This window comes from Strigops habroptila, chromosome 7, assembly GCF_004027225.2.
Source record: "Strigops habroptila isolate Jane chromosome 7, bStrHab1.2.pri, whole genome shotgun sequence".
NCBI lineage: Eukaryota > Metazoa > Chordata > Aves > Psittaciformes > Psittacidae > Strigops > Strigops habroptila.
Genome location: NC_044283.2, coordinates 59455120 through 59477592, shown reverse-complemented (window position 1 = coordinate 59477592; position 22473 = coordinate 59455120). Strand labels below are relative to the sequence as shown.

Sequence of the window (22473 nt, the reverse complement as noted above, 5' to 3'; positions counted from 1 at the left end):
TGTAGTGAAGCAGAGGGTCTCTGAAGTGTTCAGAAGAGGCCAAGCATGGTGCAGCTACTGAAATGGATGGCACAACACTACTGGAAGTGCTTTCCCTGATTGGGTCAGGTTAGCTGATGTGGTTCATTAGTCCTAAACCTGCCACTGAACAACAGCAAAAACCTGCAAGCAAGGAAGAGAAGGCAGATGCAGGGTGTGCAGATGTAATTTGATTTTTAGAAAGGAAAAACTGCTCACCGTAAGATACAGAATGTTACATATTTATGGCGATCAGTCAGCTTTGTGATGCTCACTTTGTGCTTCAGCAACTTGCTGTTTGTATTTCTCATGCAGTTCTTGTAGCCCGATGGAAGACCTCGGGTTTTATGTATTCAGTTATTAACACTCCCTAGCAAGCCATTTTGATCTGGCTGAATAAGCAGAGGTAAAATGCTGGTGTGGAAATGGACAAATGTTGCATGTCCATCCCTGTTATTTGTAATCCTCAAGTAGTTATCTATACAAATAAGTCAAGATGTGGTATCCCTTTACATACAGGGATGAAAAAATGATGGTCTGTGGTGAGATGAAAATTTCTTGCCAGGCTTTGTCACACAAAGGTTTTCCTGAGACTTTGCTGGCTACTCCAGCTGTGGAGAGAGTATTTTCACCAAATGGTGTCATGGCACAACATGTCTTCATCATGCAACAGTGTTTTTAAGGTCAGTTGTTCTCAGCTGCCCTATTGTTGAAGAGGTAACAGATGTCTAGAGGTGAAGCACAGCGCTTGTGTTCGCTTTCTTCCCCAAGCAAAAGATGTGCTTTCTCAGCCATGAGTGTCACTAGAATTCACATTGTCTTAAGAAATAGTCCCTCCTGTATCCGTTGGATCTTGCCAATGCTAGAGGCACTGTGTGCAAAAATGTATAAGCCTTTGCTGAGTATAATTTCAAGCACTCCTACCTGAGGCTGGGAACCCCTCAGATCTTGTAGGCTAAACAGAATGTCATCACCCAGCAGCGAGACCTCCAGCAGAACCAGGGTTCTCTGAAGCTGTCCTCAAAGGATGGCGGTAGGAGAGCTAATGTTTTTCCACGATAGCAACTGAAAGCCGTAAACACCACTCAAGGAACAGCTCCCTGAGCAGATATAAAATAATGCTGTAGGTTGGTTGTGAGTGGGGCTTTGCATCAGGGGGCTGGGCAGGAGGCGGCTGCGACACAGAGCTTAAGAGAAAGGCAACCGCAGCCAGAAACCAGATGGTCTTCGGCAGGAGGTTCAAACAGCATGTGTTTTGTGTGGCTGGAGTATGCAGATTTCTCCTACCCTGTTTGTCTCCAAAGTGAGCACACTGGGTGTTCTTCTGGTTCATGTTTCATTGTTGGTGCTCCTGTCTGTCTTTGCTGGCTTGTGATCTTTCCATCTGCCATAGCCCCCACTGAGTGGGATACCATGGAGAGACAGAGTAAGTGCTCAGCAATCTGAAGAGGGATCTGATAGCCCCAGCTGGGGGTCTCCTACCTGCTGACTTGCGGCCATGGGAACAGCAGCTGCCAAAATCTATGTTAAGGCTATAGCTGTCAGTGATAGTGGCCCATCCTAGCAGAAAGCAGTGCTTGTGCAGCTCGTTCTGAGCTGTCTGCACCGGGTGCTGTACCAGCACAGGAATAAATGGGGCTGATGTCCTCAGAACGAGACATAAAACCAAGGCCCTGACCCTTGGTGGCTATCTTGATCCAAGATCTGTCATCCGCCTGGTAAAAGCAAGTGTGATAACAACTCTGGGACAGCCTCCAGCCTTGGTAATTACTTTCCACATACTCTGCAAAATGCCACGTCTTGAAGTCTACCAGTGTGCAGGTACTGTTCGTGCAACAGTAAGGCATATAATCTGTCTTGTAAGGCATGTAACCTGTCTTGTTTGGAGTAGCCAGCGCTCTCCCCTGCATGTTTTTCCCCATTGGTGGTACTGGTGAGACAGAGGTGCTCTGGGAGTTCCTGGCACTTGTAGTACATCCCCATGCTGGCTGACCTGAGATTTGTAATCATTTGGCTTAAAACTGAGCCAGTGATTTGCTGCATCAGGACCAGAAAAACCTTTGTTGCATTTTGCAACATGTGAAAAAGCTCAGATGTTCACAAAACTTGCCTAACCCCAAAGCGTCTCTGGCAAACGGGCTGTGGTGAGATCTGTGTTTGGTACAACTCACCTAAACCAAGCTGCGAGGATGACGGCTCTCCAGACTTGTGTCAGGTTCAAAGTAGTCACCTTGCTATGGATGAATGTAGTGTCCAGATCCCTTACTTCTGCAAGGGGCTGTGAGGCTTTTAGCCTTTTATGAGAGAGAAGCCAGCAGGCAAGGATTGATTTCCTTCCCTGCTGCTGGCCCTGCTTTCCCTCCTCTCCTCACAGCCCCTGTGCAGGCAGGGATTGCAGGCACTGGTTGGTGCCAGGCTCTGCGTGTCACTGCCCCATGGGAACGGTCATGTGTATTCTGTATTTTAAAGATGTTTTATATATTGACAGTAGCACCATTGTGAATGTGCCATTGATCTGGTTTCACCACTACTGGTTTTATGTCTGATGTTCTTTCCCTCAGAGATAATTGCGATTTGCTCCATGGAACTAGGTTATGTGTGACATTAGTAACATGCAGATAGTTCTTACCCGACACAGTGTCTCCTTGTAATCTGTGTCTAAGAAGGATGGCCAGTCATCTCATCTCTTTCAGGAGCCAGCATTGTCCTTTCAGATGTGCAGAGTGAACCCAGTGCTTGTTGGGCTTCTTGGTTTAGTTGATTTATGGGGTTTTTTATAAACAGATAAAAGACAAACGGAATCTGGAATCTACTGGATTCACAAACAGTAAATACATACCGTGTTTCTAATTAGTCCAGGTTTCAGAAGTGGAAGAGGTTCCAATTTTGATATTCACCCTACAACCGAGTTGAATTTTTTGAGGGGAGAGATTTGCTCCAATGTAAGCAACCACTTAGAGCAGAGGATGATTTCCTGGTGCCTGTTGAGTAGCTACAGACTCTGGCAATATCTCGCTATACCTTCATAAGAGGTCAGTTCCCAGGATGCTCAGGTTTTCAGGAGAGTTTGGCGCTGGGCATAGTAAGGGTTTTCTGGAAGCCCAGCCATGGGGTAATGAGCTGTTCTGAAAAAGATGGCTCAAATGTTTTATGCTGTTGATCTCCCATCCCATCCATTTTTAAACAATTTGCCTGGTATGGTTTTCATTGCTTCTCTCTGGCAGTGAGATGATACCTCTGTGCCTGCTGTTCAAAATCATACTGATGTCTTGTTGCCTTATCATGTTGCACACTGAGAATATTTTATGAGCTGCTGCTGATCCTCCTTGCAAGCTCCTGTTTCCCCATGCATCTCATCCTTGTTGCACATCCCTGTCTGCAGTTATCACCCCCTGAACTACATTACTTTGCTTACTGTATCCAGGCAGATCTTTATTTTGAGCCTTACTTTCCCTGATTCTGCATGCATCCTTTTGTGTTTCTTAGCTCCCTCACTACTGCTCCAAACCTAGCCTTATCTGCAGTTGTAATTAATATGCTGTTTGCCTTTGTTTCAGGTCATTAATAAGGATGTTGAATAAAAATCTTCTGCCTATTGATTCTGGCATGTTCCCATAAATAGCATCTGTGCACAGGCACAGTGTACTTGGAAGCCTAGCAACCCGCAAGCTCCCCATTGGCACGGTAGTTTAACCTCATGTATCTTGTGTCTTTTGCATCCTCTCTCCCTGTCTCTGTGCACTGGTTCTCTCTTTTGTCCTTTTGCACAGGCTTACTTGTTGTTTTCTCATCCTTCTCTTCCTCTCTTGAATGCTTTTCCCACTGCTCTAGATCAGAAGCATTTTGCTTATGCTGTGCTTTATAGAGTGAGCTCATGGCTTAGAAATGCTCATCAGACCTTAGGCTCCTGCAGGGCTCCGGGGGGGTGAGCGTGCTACCTGCCCAGGGGAGTGATGTGTGGGGTCCTACTTACCATGGAGGTATTTCATACCAGTTTACTCCATTAATGCATGGTTTGTGTATTGCAGAGCTTAAGGGAGGGTGTTTGAGACAACGGAAGAAGTAAAATTCCCGCCTTTGGGAGTAATTCTGCCTTTAGGTCTTGAGAAAGAGTAGGGAGAAACAAGGAGGAACGCACTTAAAACCTCTGCAGGATTAAATCGTCCTTCTTTGAAACAGATCCTGATTTACCATCCAGTCAAAGCAGCTCTGGGCTTGGTGGTTGACTTGTGTGGAGCCCATAGCTCTTGGCGTAGGCTCTGCTGTTTCGGTTACTTGCACCCAGGTCTCGGACCTCTCCCGGACCTGCAGCAAGCCCTAAACCTCCCTGCAGAGTTTTTGGGTCATCACTGGAATGGCAGTTAGAGCTGTTGTCTGGGGACACTTGTTTGTGTGTGCTGGGGGTAGAGCTGTGGCTGGTGCTGCAGCCTGGCTGCCTGTGCTCAAGGATCCAGTTGATGGGGTGATGAGATCCTAGACCTTTCTGCAGAGCTGCTGCTAAAGTCCTATAATCATTGCTTTGTGGAGACAGATTCAGAGCAACCCATAGCCAGCTGAAATCCCCTAAAACTATGTAAACTTGGGCTCCACCACCTGTCCACGCCAAGCTAGCTATTGCTTTGGGGAGCAGCAGGCATGCACACAGCATTCCCACACCATCCTATGGGCTAGGGAAGATAATTCAGCTCTTGTTCCAAGTAGAATCTCAAAATAAACAATTTTACAGTAGGAGAAGCAGGAATAAAGGCCCAAAAGGGCCCTGCAGACCTGTGGAGCTCCTTGCCATGCAACGCCGCAGTACCCAGAGGGTGCAGAGGTATGTGAGGATGACACGTGCCTAATAATATTGGTATCTGCATTAACAGTAGATCTGAGCTCACGTTCTGAACATGGTAACTGGGAGCTGATGCTGAGGAGGAGCCGGTTTTGGGTCTGTGTGTGGCAGGAGAACCCTAGTGCAGGTGTGAGGCAGACCACAGTGGCATGGTGTCAGTGCCGGGACGTGTTCCCGGCCTGGTGGCACACTTCAGCTCCATGCCAGGCAGATGGCTCCCTGCTGGTGGCTCAGTGCAGCAGACACTCCACACTGCCTTCAGTCCGTAAGTGAGGCAAAACTGAATAAATGATGAGACTGTGGCTTGAAAGGATCTCCTCTTCCCCCTCTGGCTTTAGTGTGAAACTGAGCTGCACAGCTCTGCCTTGGACTCCTGTTCTTGTGAAAAGCCAGCCTTAAACCCACTGTCTTTTACGCATCTGTTAACTGGCTGCTCTGTTTCCTCTCTCATCCCAGGTCTCTCCAGACAGCTTTTTTTGCTGTGTTAGCTTTTGCTTTTTCATTTTTTACCTCTTGAGGTCTCTTTCCACTGTTTTTTCTTTTAATATTCACCCCCCACCCCTTCTTTTACTTGGGTATTAGCATGACACCACCTTTTCTCAGGTGGCTTCAGAGCTCCTCTTCAGGCTGATGTACTGTTGGCAGAACTCTCTTAGATGCTGGCTCTGCCTGCCCAGCAGCTCCGTGTGCTCGATCTGCAGGCTTGTGGCTAGTGAGTCCTCACCCAGCCCTTTCCCAGCTCCATCTTCTTCCTTATTCCTCAAGCACCTCTTGTTTCACAAGCAGTCTTCTCTGTGCAGTCAGTGCTGGGGCTGGCTTGGCTTCCCAGTGAGGACAGCCTTGTGGAAATGCCTCTTTGCCTCATAGCAGGGCATCTTGGGGAGGTGGGGATGCTGCCAGCTTGCTGTTCTTCCTTCACATCCATCCTCAGTGGCTGCTGACAGCCTCCTCCGCCACGCTCCAACACAGCCCTCTCCCAAAGCTGAGCTCTTGCCAGCCCTGCAGCACCAGCTGAGGGGAGGAAAAGCAGCATATTATTCCTCCTCAACAAGATGGTCATCTCTACTCTGAATTCACGGTACCCGTGGTGGCCTGTGTTTGTGTGTGAAGCCAATAGATATGTGTAGCACAGCTCACTCTTCAGTCTATAGGTTAAGTTTGAAATACTGCCAGTTCCTTGTGAGCGTGATTTTTGTTTTGATAAGTCAGCCCTGTTGCAGAGTTAGCTCAGTAAAACATGCAGAAGACTAATCTGGCTGTTTTAGCAGCTTTCTCTTTGTACATTAAGGACCTCATTAATTAAGAAGAACTGTATCATTAACTGTTTGAATTCCAGGTAGTTTATTGGTACTTGTGGTGTTCATTTCCCCCCTTTTTCTTCAATAACTGTGGCTTTTACTCTTTATTACTTAGGAGGCCTGTTTAGTTACAGGTCTAAGAGGGGAAATTGCTATTAACTGAACTGCTTTGCTTCACAGTGTAATCCTTTTGTGTGTCATGGTGATGTTCACCTCCCACATGTACTTCCTACCCCCCAAAAATAATCCAAGTAGGTGAGTAGCAGCTCTCCTCTCATGCAGTTACGGTAAGCTGTGCATGACAGATGTAAAATCACATGGTTGATAGTCTGATTTTTGGCTTAAGTTCATAATTTATTCTACAAAGGAAAGCTTGAGACCTGTCTTTACGCAGCAAATATTTGTCATCTTTGCTGTTTGTACATTGGGAATTATTGGCTGAGTAATATTTTCAGGCACCCTAATTCCTATAGGAACCACAGAAATCTGATACCAGTGTATAGTGCATTTGTCTGGTCACCAACCTCTTTGAGTAATTTTGTTTATTTATGGCCATGTTTCATCCCTCAGGATTTATATTAGAAAAATTCCTGCTCTGAGGATTCCTCCTCTGCAAAGCCAAAAAAGTAGGCATTTTGCATGGGTATAAGCCCCAGCCATTTTAGCTTGATCACTGCCGTAGTGGCTGGGGCTGGCAGGTCCCTGGTGGGCTACACAGAGCAGGAAGATGGAGCTTGTGGTTGTGGCTCCGGGAAGCCCTGGGAAAGCCATATTTAATCAGGACAGCGTGTATCTGGGAGGCTCTGAGGGCATTTCCTCACTCTAGTGCTTGTTCTCGGTTATCTTTCTGCCACTGCTTGCTAAAGCCACACGGGTGAGAGCAGGCTGGTTCTGACCGTGGTGTTGGGAGAGCCTGGCGTGCCGGCTGCCCCCATGAAACAGGCATCCCTCTGCTCTTGCTGGGCACAGCACCACTCAGTCCCTGTCCTAAGCACAGCTGAGCTTGCCTGCTTGTGGTTGATGTGCTCCTGCAGAAATGGTTCAGGTAAATCCTCCTGCCGTTTGGAGCCCAGGGAAGTGTGAATCCTGAATGGTGCTGGGAGTTGCTGACCAACGGTATGGACACAGGGTGGCACACAGACCCTGGGGCAGCCACCAGGCTCCCAAAATACTGTTGTCCATTCTGCTGCAATGCTGCTGGTGCGGAGTGTGCTGAATGAAAGGGTCTCTGTTAAGGTGAGCTCTGTAAGAGCTGAATCAAGTGGCATAAATCCCTTTTATTCAGTGCAGCTACGTGGTCTGTATGTTACCTCACTCAGCCTCTTTTCTTGCACTGGACAGAGAAGGAAAGCAAAATCAACCTTAATGTTGTGTGTGTCTCTTTCTACCCTCTAATCTTTAATTCTGGTTTTAAGCGATCAATCATGATCAAGATGGATGGATGCCTTGAGAAGCACTTGCTCTACTAAACGATCAGTTGCTTTGAAATGGGACAAAAGCCCCTCTTTGTGCTTTAAAGAAGCAAAGAAACTGCCAAAGACAGGAGATTTCAGCCCCTGTGACTAGCGTGAGGTTAAGCAGCCGTAAATCCCACAGACAATATGTTCTTGTAATGATTCAGGACTATAACCTAAATATTTTTATGTTAGCTGGATAATGTCAGGTTTCTGTGTGTCACAGATCTGTTCCCACAATTACAGTCATTTGAGCAATTTGGAATGCCTTATTTAGTGATGTTTCTGCACAGCTCAGCATCGGGTACAGAAAATGACAGGATAGGTTTTCCCTAATCTCCTAGAAGTCCAAGTGCTTGCAGTGAGAAGGCATGTGCAAGAACTGCAAGACCCTAGCGGAGGCTGGAGTGCGAGTTGTACTGTGGCATTTTTACTGATCTGAGAGTAATCTGGAAATTCATCAAAATCCGGAAATAACGTGCAGAGAGAATGCATGGGTTTGAGTTCATTTCTGCACCTCCCTTCAGGAGGCAGCCAGAAGTCTGAATTGGGTGGCAGGCTGCAGCGCACTGGACATAATTGCACAGATGAGCCTTTTCTGGGAGTAGCTTGAACACTGCAGCCTGCTGAGAAGGGGAACCCACAGTGGATTTTGGAGATGCATCGTCTTTACTGGGACCATCCTGACTCCATTTGTCTGTTGCATTTTGTAAGAAAGGTTTTGGTTTCTTCTGTCAGAAGATGACAGAAGTTGGGCTGTGTACATAATGTGAAACAGTCTGGATAAATCTGGTTTTGATGTATCCACCAGAGGAATGGATAAGGTCCATTTACTCCTTCAGTCTGCAGGGATGACAATTCACATGAAATATGGTTACCATTATTTTACCAAACAGTTTTCTATTATATTTTCTCCTAGATGCTGTATTTCAGGCACTGTGAGTTGGGAGTTGGTAGCGGAACACAGTAGGCACTCACCTACATATACTATTTTTGGGTTGGTTTTGTTTGGGGCTTTTTTTAATAGATGTTTTGCATTACATACTGGGAAAAGCTGATTGTGAAATCCTTCCTAGCTACTGCATGTCTGACAGTTCCCTTTTGGACAGACTTGTGCAGACACGAGTAGAAACCCCCCCTTTTGGGGATAGGGTTTCTCCTTTTCATTCTAATAACTCTATGTATTTCAAACAGGCTGTTTTAACCAGAACATGCCTCTGTGTGCAGCGTGGCAGGGAGCCCTGGCTAGATAGCACATTGCTTCAGACCATGCAAACTCATTTGAGGTTGCCCTGTAATATTCTTGTTGCTTGAATCTACCCTTGTTTTAATTTTACACTTGTAAAATGAGCCTGTTCTCCTTAGGCAAAATATGAGAAATAAACACCTATGGAATGGAGACATGAATCTATATATCATGACAGCTGTGGAGCTTGAATATGAGTAGTTTTAAGTGGTCCAGTTTATTTGGGACTTATATAATACTTTCCTGCTAGCTGTTCCCATTTTCCCTCCAGTCTCTCTCCAAAAGGAGGAGCAGCGCTAATGCACTGTTCTTCCAACTCTTTGCCATTGTCTCCTCTTTTGTTGCAAGTCAAAACAACTCAGGCTATGGATCATCCATCACATAGGAATTTGAAGTCACTAGAGACAAAACCAGCCAGCATGTCAAAGGAGAAGCAATCAATGCACAGATGCAAGGCTAGAGCAGGTGGTCCACTGTCTCATTCTGCTGCGGCAGCCATTTATTCCCCCTGTTAGATATATAGAGTAATTAGACTTGTGAGTTGCTTGATTTATGTTCCGTTAAGCCTGTTGCTAACAGTTTGAAACTTGCTGAGTTTTTTAGTACCGCATAAAAAGTCCTGACAGCAAAGACAGACCTTGGCCGAGCTGGGTGTCTGCACTCAAGGCTACTGGAAAGTTTGGTAACTAGGATGTGGAGATAAATATATGAGACTATCCAAGCGAAGCAGTACTCCCCAGGCGAAGCAGTACTCCCCAGGTTACTTCAAAGCAGAACCTTTAAGATAAGAAACGAAGATGCATACCAGTACCAGTCAGAAAGAGATAAGAAGAATGCTGGTGCAAGCATCATCGTTGGAACCTATCCAGGACTCAAAAGGTGAAAAGTACACAGCGAGGAAGACGTCTTACTTCATCTGAGGAAGACTACTTACTTCATCTTGAGACCCCTGCCCACGACCACCAGGAGGCACTGCGCAAGCGCAGAACATATGGAAATGACTTTTGTACTCATTATAATACGAAGCGGGGATAGGTCATGAATATGTATCAGCATAGTGGGAAAGGTGATGCATATGTAATACTTTACAGGATAAATTGTGAGCACGTTGTAACGGTCTTCGGAACCAGATTTGGGTGGGTACCCCTGGTTCCCGGGGCCTCGGAGTAAAGCACCACATATAACCTCCTTAGAGTGGTTATGTGTTCTTCTCTCGGCTAACACCCCTGCCCTGGCAATGCAAGGTTAACCAGCTGAAGCATGTGTAAGCATGGCCCCTGCTAAAAGGAGAACCAGAGGACTACCAATAAGAATCATAGAATGGTTTGGGCTGGAAAGGACCTTAAGATCATCTAGTTCCAACCCCCTGCCATGGGCTGGGACACCTCACACTAGACCATGTCACCCAAGGCTCTGTCCAACCTGGCCTTGAACACTGCCAGGGATGGAGCATCCACAACTTCCTTGGGCAACCCATTCCAGCGCCTCACCACCCTCACTGTAAAGAACTACTTCCTTATATCTAACCTGAAGTTCCCCTGTTGAAGTTTGAACCCATTACCCCTTGTCCTACCACTACAGTCCCTAATGAAGGGTCCCTCCCCAGCATCCTTATAGACCCCCTTCAGATACTGGAAGGCTGCTATGAGGTCTCATCAACCAATTCTGCGATGGTATTTAGTGAGGGTATTATTTGAAGCATGGGGAGTATGCTATGAGCTGCATGTGTTTGGGCTGTGTATCTAGCCTGGAGGCAGTGTGGTGAGTAAGGAACAGACCTGCTCCCATGCTGTGTTGGCCATCTGAAAAATAACTCGAAACAAGTTTACTTGGGCAATATTTTGACTGAGAGAAGGAAAAATAGTTCCTGAGACTGAGGGAGGTGGTGAATGCTCTGCTTCCTGGTGTGTTTTTATTACCAAATCGTGAGCTTGCTCTCGATAAGAGTTTTTATTGTGGGAACTCTGACACAGCTCGTATCTTTAGGGGTGGGAGGCGATGCTGTTAAATTAGCTGACACATTGGACTCGAGCAAACACGTGTCTGGAAGGGGCTGACAGTGCCCTCTCAGAAAAGTTGTTGCTACTCTTCCGACATGAACGATGAACTCTCACTCCACTGTAGTTGGCAAAGGCGCACTGTGTAAACACGTCACAGCATGGTGTTTGGGTGCTGCCAAACCCTCCTGAACAACTCTGGCTAAATGGGGAGGGGTGGGAAGTGGAACTAAGTGTTCCTGGGGCTGGGGCGGGCGGAGGTGGCTGAGCACATCACCCCCTGTCTGCTCAGCCTTATCTTCTGAGTGACCCTGCAGGCACCGGCAGGCAGGGGCAAGGATCATCTTTACATCAAAGAAAGCAAAAGTAATGTCAGTCGTCCCCTGGCACATGCTGTGTTTTGGTTTTGTGTCTTTCAGCATACTTCTGTTTCCTGATGACAGCCCTGGGCGTGACGGCTGGTGCGCATCGCCTGTGGAGCCACCGATCCTACAAAGCTAAGCTGCCTTTGCGGATCTTCCTGGCTGCTGCGAACTCCATGGCTTTCCAGGTGGGGTTGTGGTTGCCCACGCAGGTTCTTGGCCTCCGGGCAGCTTTCTCTCCTGTGCAGTAGAGACAGCCACCTAACAGTACGCACTGGACAGTCCAGGAGCAGTAACTACTTAAGGACCAAGTTGAACATGTCCACTCAGGGGCTCAGCACTTCAGCAGCCTATCTGTTGCACAGGTCAGGCCCCACACATCATAGGTCAATGTGGAAACTTTTGTAAGGGCCAACTTAATATAAATATGTCTGTGTAATCAAATCTCTTTGTCCACCCAGGCGGTTGATTTTGATGTGCCCAGAAAGGAGAGCAGGCATCCTCCCACATTCTTAATTTATCTCTGGTTTATGCAGTGTTTTTCACCAGTAAAATTCAAATACGTTTGCAAAGAAGCGTGTTACTAGCTCTGTACTTGCTGATAGGCAGTCTTAGACCTCAAAAATGTTTGTGTAACACCCAGCTGGTGGTAGGAGTTAGTCCAGAACCAGGATCTTCTTGGTGTGAATTTAGTTCCTCCTTTGGCTGAGATTAGAGATCTGAGTCTGTACTAACATTAAACTTACCAAGCTTGGCTGCTATAACTCCTTGTGGCACCAAGCAGCACATGTGTGTTGTGCCTTGAGTTTCCAGATTTTTTTCCCTTCAGTCTGTTGGGTTGACTTGTTCACGTACCTTGACAGAAGATGAAAAGAGTCCCTTGATCTACTTCTGTACTGTTCATTTATCATCCCTTTTTTCTTTTAAGGTGGGAAGAATTGATCTAGCTAATCCCTCTTGATGTTGCAAAGATCACAGTGCCTTTGCTTAAATATAGGAAAGTGTCCATTTTGACAATAACCTTCTGACCCATATTCTGAGCTGTGTTTCAGCTGCTTTGTGCCACTCAGTTTCTTGCATAGCTTTATAAGCCCTTTGCTCAGCATGTTAAACACTTGTTTTGAGAAGCCCCTGGTTCTGTCCTCCTGTTTCACAGCTATCTGATCTTTCATAAGTAATTTAAATGAATGTGTGGAGCTGATGATTGCAGTGAGCCTGCACGTTGGGATTTCTTTGCGTTCTGCTCGCCTGTTGCTATGGATTTTGCTCTCGGCTGCATTGGCTTCATCACTGCTTTTGGCTGAGGACATGGTGTGATTCTGAGGCAGGGAAGTACTTCAAAGTAGCTTCAAGCCACCTTTGTGCCCTTCATATTGGAAAGAAAATGAAAGGCCAAATCACCCACTCTGTTTTAAATAGTCTGAGCCTGCTCCTAATCACCATGACATCCATTATCTGCTAGGGGCTGTTTTCGTCACCACAAGCAGATAGTGAATGAGTTTTCAGGTCCGTCTCACTCATGTTGGCTCTGGGAGGAAGAGGCAGCATTGGAAATACCTGCAGCATCACTGGATGCTGAAAATTGAGGAAATATTCAGATTTCTTGAAGGGCAGGGGAAACTCTACTCAAGAGTTTTAACTTGATGCTCCTGTGACATGCTGTGCTTCCTCTGAGATACCATCAGATGCAGCTGTTTTTGCCCTGTTGCCAGTGCATTTTTTATGATTGGAGCACGCTGAGCTGTGTTTCTTCATCTGGAGTGAATCTCTCACAGTTTTGAAAGACTGTGCTTCTTGCTGCCACATGTGTGTTTCAGAAATAAGTAATACATAGCTTACGTCTGCTTGATCTTCTAGTGCTTAAGTTTCGGCATCTCAGTTGGGACACGCTGGTGTCTCCTCTGCTAAGTGTGTTGTACTGTTGCTCCTGGCCATCTCTGAAACAAGCTGTGCTCTTCAGCTGAGGTTGTTCTGTGAGCATTTGCACACAGCACCAGTGGTTGTATGGAAACTCGTGTCAGCACGCTGAAGTTGTTCCATAGCCCAGTTTGTTGTCATGTTGTGGTCTGCAGGTCTGTTAAGGGACCCACTAATGAAACCTCATGTCTTCATCACTGTCAACAGCATGATGCTGTGGTATGAAAGACCGAGTTAATTTCTTTGTATCATTGCTTTGACCTGGTTATTTGCTGTACCACGAAGAATTCAAGTGCTCTTGTGACAAACTGATGGATAGTCTCACTCAAAAAAAGCCCCATAAATTTCTGGCTAATAAAGAGGACCTTTCCTAGGTGTGCTTCTTGCATAACCCAGCTTTATTTTTAAATTACTTAATCTTGGCATTTTCCAGTCTTCTGGATACTCCTACCAAAGCCACTTGAAGCAGTGCAGAGCCCTTCATTCCCTTTGCTTTCTCTGCAGGAAAAAACAAGACAGCAGCAAGGTAAAGATCTCCCCTTGGAGATCTCACTGAGGAGTTTGGTCACTTCCCTTGCTTCACTCAGTTTACTTTGTTTTCTTCTGCAACTGGACAATTAAGGCGCAACATACCAGAGTGCTGGTAAGGGGCTGCCTGCCTCTCAGTGAGTCAGTGCTGCAGAAATATGTTCCCCTCATCCCCAGCCATGACATGACAACAGTACAAGGTTGAGCACTACTGAGTGCAGTGGGCTTTTGTCCTTTGCTTGTCCCTTGTAGGCTTTTGCAGGCAGAGCATCTTTGCTAGGCTGAAATGGGCACAGGCATTTGAGCTGAATTCTTTAGCTGCTCTTTATAGTGTTTCCTGGAGTCCCATCAGCAGCACAGGTGGCCTCAGTGCTTTCTCTCAGTGTTGGCAGCAATGATTTCTGCGGTGCTTTCAGCACAGGGCTTTTGTCTCACCAAATACACACACAGTTATCATCCCGGGCTTCCTGTGTCCTGCAGTATATTCAGCACCATGGTGGCTGCTGCGCTGCAGTTCCTTCACAGGCACCACAAGTGGTTTGCTCAGTTCTGCTGGAGTCAAAGCTGCTGCAATTAGGTGTCGTGGGTGCTACTGCCATTCCTAAAAGCAACCCAAGCCATTCCTTTGGGTATTATTGCTTGGGTATGTCCATGGCTGTGCAAAGATGGAAGTAGCATAGGAAAGCACATGCCACTGAGCATTCTCTGAGTAAAGTTCACGCTGTTGTGGATCTGGACATTAACTAACAGTTCCTTGTTTTGGTGCCGACATTAGGCAATTCAGTTCATAGATGAGAGTGTGGCCTGAGATTTGCAACTGTTGTACATGCTTATTATGCCCTGCAATAATAGCTCAGCACCACTGCAAAACCGGCCAGTTTAGTCCAGTAGCCAGTGTGTCCTGCAGAGCAAACTGGGAGGCTGAAACCCCTTTGGCTGAGTAAACTCAAAGTCTCACTTTATGATCTAAGCCTGAAACTGCAGTCCGTCACTTCCTCCCTGCAATATACATAATCCCATTTACAGTGACCCGTGTTTGCTGACAGCTTGAGCAGAGACAGGACTGAACTTGCTTTGTATCTGCTCTGGATCCAATGCAGAGCTGATGTTATGGGTGTGAGACTTTTATTCCAGACTTGGCTGCAAATGCAAGACTTGATTTCCCATAAATCAGGCATATCGCATTTGAGATCTTAATCATAGAATGGTTTGGGTTGGAAGGGACCTTAAAGATTATCCAGTTCCAACCCCCCTGCCATGGGCAAGGATGTCTCACACTAAACCATGTCACCCAGGGCTCTGTCCAACCTGGCCTTGAACACTGCCAGGGATGGGGCAGCCACAACTTCTTTGAGCAAACTGTGCCAGTTGTCTCCTCATCCTCATATCTAACCTGAACTTCCCCTGCTTAAGTTTAAACCCATTACCCCTTGTCCTATCACTACACTCCCTGATAAACAGTCCCTTCCCATGGTTCCTTTGGGCCCTGTTTTAAGTACTGGAAGGCCGTGCTCTTGCCACATCCCTGCAGATAGAGCAGTAATTTAAATGGGGGTGTTGGTTTTGTTGTGGAAGATGAATCCCTCCAAAGGCTGAGCAAGTTCAGCTCCTTCCTGTTCAGGTCAGGAAAAGGCACATGTAGTGTTCCACAAGCTCTGTCCCACTTTTAGCACTGCTTTTGTATCTGGAGGGTGTCAGTAGTAACCAGCCACAACCAGCTTAGAAAAAGGATGCCAGAACTGAGAGGCCCTGCACAGCAGTGCCCTAAAAACAAGCATGCAGGCTGCCTGTGGCAGGGTCATAAAGTAATAATCATGTAAACGTGTATGTACCTGGTCCTTCCAGCCCAGTGTCCATCCTCAGATGGCAAACACAGGGAGGATGCAGGACCAGGGCAGACTGATGACGATAGGCTAAGAAAGTTGGGGCTGTTCAGCCTGGAGAAGAGAAGCTGCGTGGAGACCTCATTGCAGCCTTCCAGTATCTGAAGGGGGCCTATAAGGATGCTGGGGAAGGACTCTTCCTTAGGGACTGTAGTGGTAGGACAAGGGGTAATGGCTTCAAACTTACACAGGGGAAGTTTCGATTAGATATAAGGAAGAAGCTCTTTACAGTGAGGGTGGTGAAGCACTGGAATGGGTTGCCCAGGGAGGTTGTGGATGCTCCATCCCTGGCGGTGTTCAAGGCCAGGTTGGACAGAGCCTTGGGCCACACGGTTTAGTGCGAGGTGTCCCAGCCCATGGCAGGGGGGTTGGAACTAGATGATCTTAAGGTCCTTTCCAAACCTAACTATTCTATGATTCTATGATGGTAACTCCCAAGAGGCTGTTGGCTTCCAGTCTTGGGATGTGCCCAATCTGTGTCACCGGTTCGCGGAGCAGGTCCCATTCTGTGTGGGCACTGACAGGAGCGGTGTGATGGGCTGGCTGGCTGCAAAGCTGGGCTCACCTAGGATGTGTTTAGTCAATGACGTGTTTCGAGGAGCATCAGAGGGGCTTGTTGCTGTTACTGTGTGGGGAAAGCGCTGGAGGTGGTATGCCAGAACAGCACCCAGGCTCTCTCCTCTCACCCTGCCATGCTTTCTGTGCAGAACGACATCTACGAGTGGAGCCGAGACCACCGTGTGCACCACAAGTACTCGGAGACGGACGCGGACCCGCACAACGCCCGCCGCGGCTTCTTCTTCTCCCACATCGGCTGGTTGTTCGTGCGCAAGCACCGGGACGTCATAGAGAAGGGGAGGAAACTGGATTTCACTGATCTACTGGATGACCCTGTCGTCAGGTTCCAAAGAAAGTAAGTGGGAGTGCTGGGCCCTCGAGTGAGGTGGGGTGGTTGTGTCTCATTCCTTACTTTTATCTCTCCCTTTCCTCCCCCAAGATATCCCTGCCACCTTGATTGCAGGCATTAGGACTGCCGTGCTTCCACCCCAGCTATTGATTGCCGTGGCTGATGCTTGCTGATTGTCCTTGCAGGCTCTGCTGCACAAGCACTGAGCCCTGTCCTTGTCCCTCTGCTGTTCCAGAAAGCCAGGGCTGGCGGTGAAAACAGCCACAGCAGAAGTTGCTGGGATCTTGTCCTTCCTCTTTGATCGTTGGAGCGAATGCTGTAATCACTAACTGCCTTAATGCAGAAGTGCACATTTCGCTCTGCAAACTCATCTTTGGCAGCTGTGGGCCAGTGCAGACCAAGCACTTCCTCTCCCAGAACTGTCATTCCACAGGATTAATTATCTCCCTTGAGAATTAGCGCAGACGTGGTTCAGTTTGCTGCACACTCTGCAAGAGGAGGGAATTGAAACGTGCTTTGTCCTCTATGTGAGTACCTGTGTTTTAGGCACAAGAAGACTGTCTTGGCCTGCAAGCAAGGTACTTCAGGAAACCACACGAGGTTATTTCTGAGTGTTTTATGAGCGAGGGGAGCAGTCAGTTGAGCTCAGTCAGAAGTCTGTTTCCTTCGTGCATTAGAGAAATCCATGCACAGAATTACCCTACATTGGAAACGCTCCAGGAGTGAGGAATTCACCGCTCTTCACATATTGTTGCTTTTACTGGTTCGGCTTCTTTGCAAAGGCTCCCTTGCAGTTTGCTGCGGCTCCCCTTGGTTGCATTCCTATCTTTTTCAAGACAACAGCATCCCACAAGAAGCAGGCTCTACTGCTTTGGTTATGCTGCAAGTGCTGTGTAGTGAAGAAGTATGTTTTCTGCAGGGAAGTTATGTCTCAGCAAATGTCTCTACTCTGGATTTGAATTTAGGACTTTGGTCTTTAACCTTCCTTTATCTGGGAAGAAAAATCCAGGTTTGTCTTTTCTGTAAGGTTGAAGTGTTGATTGGGTTTGGCTTGTTTGGTTTTGGTTTTGTTTTCTTTTTATAGCATGGAAAACCTGGCAGGTCAGATCAGTAAGAATCATACTAAACCCTTTTCTGTCACATTTTGTTTTAAGGCTAAATTGTTAGTTTTGCTGAATTTAATTATTCTGGTGAGCTGTGGATGAGGTACCACCCAATGAGTTTAAAACCCCATCGCTTCAGCTCAAATCACAATACTGCTCCAGGCATGACTGGCAGCAAAATTTACCCTCTGTGAATAACAGAGCAATAATCCTGCACATGATGTGAGAGAGAGGCTCGCAAGTGAAGTGTCTTCATGACAAAGTTTTCACATGGTGAATGCAGTGCTGTTCCCCAATACATGTTCCCCAAGCATGTATTGAGGCGTTGGTTCTCCTGAACCCCAGGCAAAGGAGGCTTCTCATTCCACGGTGGATATTTCAGAGGGAGACAGAGGAAAGGTAGTCGGGTGCTCATTCACATGTGAGATTCATCAAAGACTTCAGTCTGAGCTTCTTTCATTTCACAGAATGGTTTTAATTGGTGCCTGATAAACTCTTTTCATATTGTATTTTATTTTCCTGGAGTGGGAGAGGCTTTGAAGGCATTTTCTGGACTGGGAAATACTTTTCTCCTCCAGCTCTGCTTAAATCCTGGCCTTGAGTACATGAAGTTTGCAAACCTTATCCACAGCCTTGTCCAGAAGTCAGTCAGATGAGTGGGAAATTATCTGTTGTCTTTGTGGGAGCAAAGAATGGGGAATGTTTCCAATGGAGAGCCTTGGCTTTACCCCATGTAAATGAACATGGGGTTCTGTGAGAGAGCTGAGGAGACGCTGTCTTTTCACCATGGCTGGTGCTGCTGGAGAGCTGCAGATCTCCTTTTGGAGCCCAGCATGTGAGGCACAAGCTCCAAACAATAACAAAACAAACAACCAAAAGAATCAAACAAAAAGAGCTTGAAGGGCAAGAGGTTAATTTATTTCATACACACCACGATGAAAACTGGCCAGTGTTCTAGATGAGAACTGTGCTCAAGGAAACTGACTTCCTTCCAAAATACTGCTAACACTAACATTTTCCAATCCTCTGTGGGTTTTAATTGGAAATTGTTTGTTTAGTTTTGTCAAACCAGATTGACAGTTCTTCCTATCTGAAAAACTTGCAGCAAATGGAAAATTTTAATAACTACTTAATAAATCCAAATTCTGTTCTTCATCCCTTCCAGAATACTCAACAAAAGCAGGGGTCTATTTTAAACCTGTCATATGGGCACAAGGAAGATGGATCTTGGTGTTTCTTTTCTTTCTGCACCGTTCAAAATCCTGTCACCTCAGCCTGCTGCTCCAGATTCATGTGGCAGCTTGCTTTGATGATGATACCCTGGGATCACTGTGGGCTGTAGTAAATCTGGGTTCCAGGGGGGTGGAAGAGCTCAGTGGGAAAGACAAGGCCTTATTTCCTCTTGAGCTGGGGCACACTGTTAGTGGCTCCCAAGCTGCACTGTCTTGCTGCACTCTGCTTCTGAGCAGTGTTAGCCCCTTCTCCATTTAGAGTCATTTATTTCCTATCTCGCTTTTGGCTTTGCTTCCCCACTTCTTGCTGAGCTACTACTCCCTTTCTCCACTTGCCTTGAATTAATTCCCCCAGCATGATTTTCCTTTGTTTCTCCCGCTATGGTCTCTGCTCTTCACTTCTGTGTTCCTGCATCCTTTACTCTCTTCCCTGCCTAGCCTGGGCATGTGGCTTTAGCTGTACTATAAAGCTTCCCTGTTTGTTCTCAGACTGTTGAGCTTCCTCCCTCCCCATTTTGTACTGCACACTGATTGTTTTGTCCAATACATGCGGGAGTGGCGGGGCTTGTGCCAGCCAGCGGGCTGGGAGAGCAGCAGGATGGATCTTCCTCCTCACCCTTCGTGGGGTCCCTGTGGCCTTTTGGCATCTGCTTTGGGTCTGCTGCTGCTGTTGGAGGTCACGCAGCAGCAGCGGTATAGAAAGGAGCTGCTTCTCTCCTGTGCTGCAGGTTCCCTTCTGATCTGAGCACAGGGTAAGTCTTTGCTGACTTTTAGCACTGACCGTGTTTCTGACACAGCTCTGCTGATGCCACACCAAGCCCTGGGCTTTTCCAGCCCCAGAGCCAGACTCTAGGCACAGGATCTGCAGCCAACTGTGTGCTACCCAGGTTTAAAGGTACTCAACTTGGGAGGCTTGCTTTGGGGCTGGGTCTCAGCTGTTCAGCTCCAGTATTTTGGGTTGCTTCAGGGTTTTGGGTTGTCTTGGCATTTTGAATTTCTCTCAGAAAAATTATGTCATGACCGGATGTCTGAAATGTTCCCTGCTCCCCAGTTACGGGGCCAGCCCAGGTTATGCCAGGGGTTTCGGGCAGAGCCATATCTCCGGACATCCAGCCCTACTTCACCCCAGCTGTCATCCCCACCACAGTAATGGTGTCCTTTTCTTTCCCCACAGGTATTACAAGAGCTCGGTTGTGCTGATGTGTTTTGTGATCCCTACCTTTGTACCGTGGTACCTCTGGGGCGAGAGTCTGTGGAATGCCTACTTCCTTGCCTCCATCCTCCGGTACACCATCTCCCTCAACGTCACCTGGCTGGTCAACAGCGCTGCCCACATGTATGGCAACCGCCCTTACGACAAGTACATCAACCCCAGGCAGAACACCTTTGTCACTCTGGGAGCCATTGGTAAGTGTTGTAGCCCTGCACAGAGCTTTCCTCTGTGTGACACCCCATCCTGCTTCACCCTGCCTGGGCCTTTGGGCACCTGCAACTGGACACCACTTGGAGCCAGGGCTTGGAGGAGGCTGGAGCTTGCACATCCTAGAGGAAGGCTCGCTTGTTCTACTGATGGTGCCCACATACGTTGGAGTAATGCCATGTAGTCTCTGGGCAGAGACGTTCACAGTAACAATCCTCTCTTCTTAGCAGTCAGCTGGGGACAGCGCAGCAGCAGTGACTCCACTTCTTATTCAGTTGTGCATCTCCCCTCTTGAAGCACTTACGGCTTTCTTGCTTGAGTGTAAGGGGTGGAACATCCCCCTTCCTACTGGGGAGGAAAGCCCAAAGCACTGAAATAGAGTCCGCTGTGGGTCTGCACCAGAGCTCTCCCATAGCCAGGGGTGGAGCATAACCTGCACTGGATTCAGGACTTGGGAAACGGGCATTGGGATGTCCCACCAGAGCATCTTGCTAAGCTCATAAATGTCCCAGCCATGTGGTCTTTAAACTCCCTCTCTGTTTTTCAGGTGAGGGTTTCCACAATTACCACCACACCTTCCCGTTCGACTACTCGGCCAGTGAGTTGGGCCTGAAGTTCAACCCCACCACCTGGTTCATTGACTTCATGTTTTGGTTGGGGTTGGTCACTGACCGCAAGCAAGCTCCGAAGGAGATGATCCAGGCTCGCAAGGAAAGGACTGGAGATGGCAGTGCTTGAAAAGCAACGCTTCGCTGTGCCAGCGCTGGCGTACGTGTGGGTTGGGGTGTGTGCATCCCTGTGCCTGTGGTGGGTTTATTTTCCTCTGGGTAAAATTAGTTCTTTTCAGTTGGGCTGAATTAATTCCCCAGGGACGGATTCGGCCCCAGCTTTTTTTCCTTATTAACTGTCTTATGTCCAAACGTCAGGCTCTTAAGTGTAAAAATGTTATATATTATTTAATATTATAGTTAAACGGGAGAGAGATTTGATTTTAGTCCCTGTAGTTCATGTCTGAAATACATTGTAATTTGCTTGTTCACCGTAAACGTTGGCACAGTGGAGGAACCAACTATCCTTTCCAAGTGCAGCTAAGGGAGATTTTTGTTTCTACTATTAATCAGTTATGCTTTTTGAGATGCATCTCTTGGAGGGGATGAGTCAGGGCCCAATGTGCCGTTTCAGCTACAGACTGATGGAAAGGACAGTAACAGCGCCAATGAAAAATAGAATGTCCAAGAGGAAAAATCAGCCTAAATTTAGTTAGATGTTAGTTGGAAAACCTGCTTTCTTCTTTCTGTTAGCCCTGTTAGCCAGCCCAGTGCGCTGCTGTCTTTGCTAAGTATGAAAACCATTTATTGCTGAGCAGGCTTTTGTGTTGAAGGTTAGTCTATACAGGCCAAAATACCGACTGATGCTATGTTGAGATGATTCCTTTGTTGTTGCATATACATTGTAATTTGTAAAGGTATAGAGCTCAACCATGTCTTAAGCCAAATAAAGCTTCAGTTTAAATGTTGGGAGACCTAAGTTATATTCTAATCGGTCATGGCCATTGATGCATGCGTATTTTAGCTCCTTTTGCACAAGAGGCCTCTTCATTTCTTTTTCTGCCTTTGACTAGCGGGTCTTAGAAGACTGACCTTTATCTAAGTCAGAGTCTCTACTAATATTTCAGCTGCATGCAACATCCATTGATTTCTGAGCAAAATATAAAGACAGTTATGTAGCTTCTGGATTTTAACAGTTGCCTTGTTTAACAAACAACAAAAAAAAGGAAAAAAAAAGGAAAAAATACGTCAAAAAAAAAAAAAAGAAGAAAAAAAAAGGCATGTGGAATTAATGGGACTTATACCCCTTTGTGTTAGATGTTAGCCAGTGCAGGAGAGAGGCTTCATACTGTCAGCACTGGACTGCTGGAGCACTTTTGAAGATAGAGGGCGTGATTTTCACTTATTAAGGTGGTCACCACCTTGCCCCATGGGGAGGGAGTGCCTGTGTCCCAGCTGCACAGCCCCGTGCCCTGGGCAAGGCAGCGATGTCGAGATAACTGAGACTCAGGCCCAGATATTTTCAGGAAAGGTGTAGAACTGGAGGAATAAAAAAAATCAAAATGGTTTCTTTTTTTGTTCTGTTTCTTGTTTTTTAAATGATGCCATATAATATAAAAGAGTTGTCTTTAGTCTGTATTTCATCCAGCAGGTGTTTTAACAGTGTTACTTTGCCATTAATGATGTGTAAACTCTTGAGTGATTTACAATAAACAGTTATGAGTTA

General features: G+C 46.8%; 1 protein-coding gene across 2 annotated transcripts in view; it reads left to right on the top strand.

The window, feature by feature from the left end:
- SCD5 (stearoyl-CoA desaturase 5) overlaps positions 1–22473 on the top strand; it is a 34147-nt gene extending 11674 nt beyond the window's left edge. For both annotated transcript variants that reach the window (XM_030491308.1, XM_030491309.1), the window contains exons 2-5: positions 11267–11397; positions 16245–16450; positions 19954–20186; positions 20747–22473. In XM_030491308.1, the coding sequence (XP_030347168.1) occupies positions 11267–11397; positions 16245–16450; positions 19954–20186; positions 20747–20937 (761 nt within the window). In that variant the 3' untranslated portion in view covers positions 20938–22473. The remainder of the gene's footprint in view (positions 1–11266; positions 11398–16244; positions 16451–19953; positions 20187–20746) is intronic.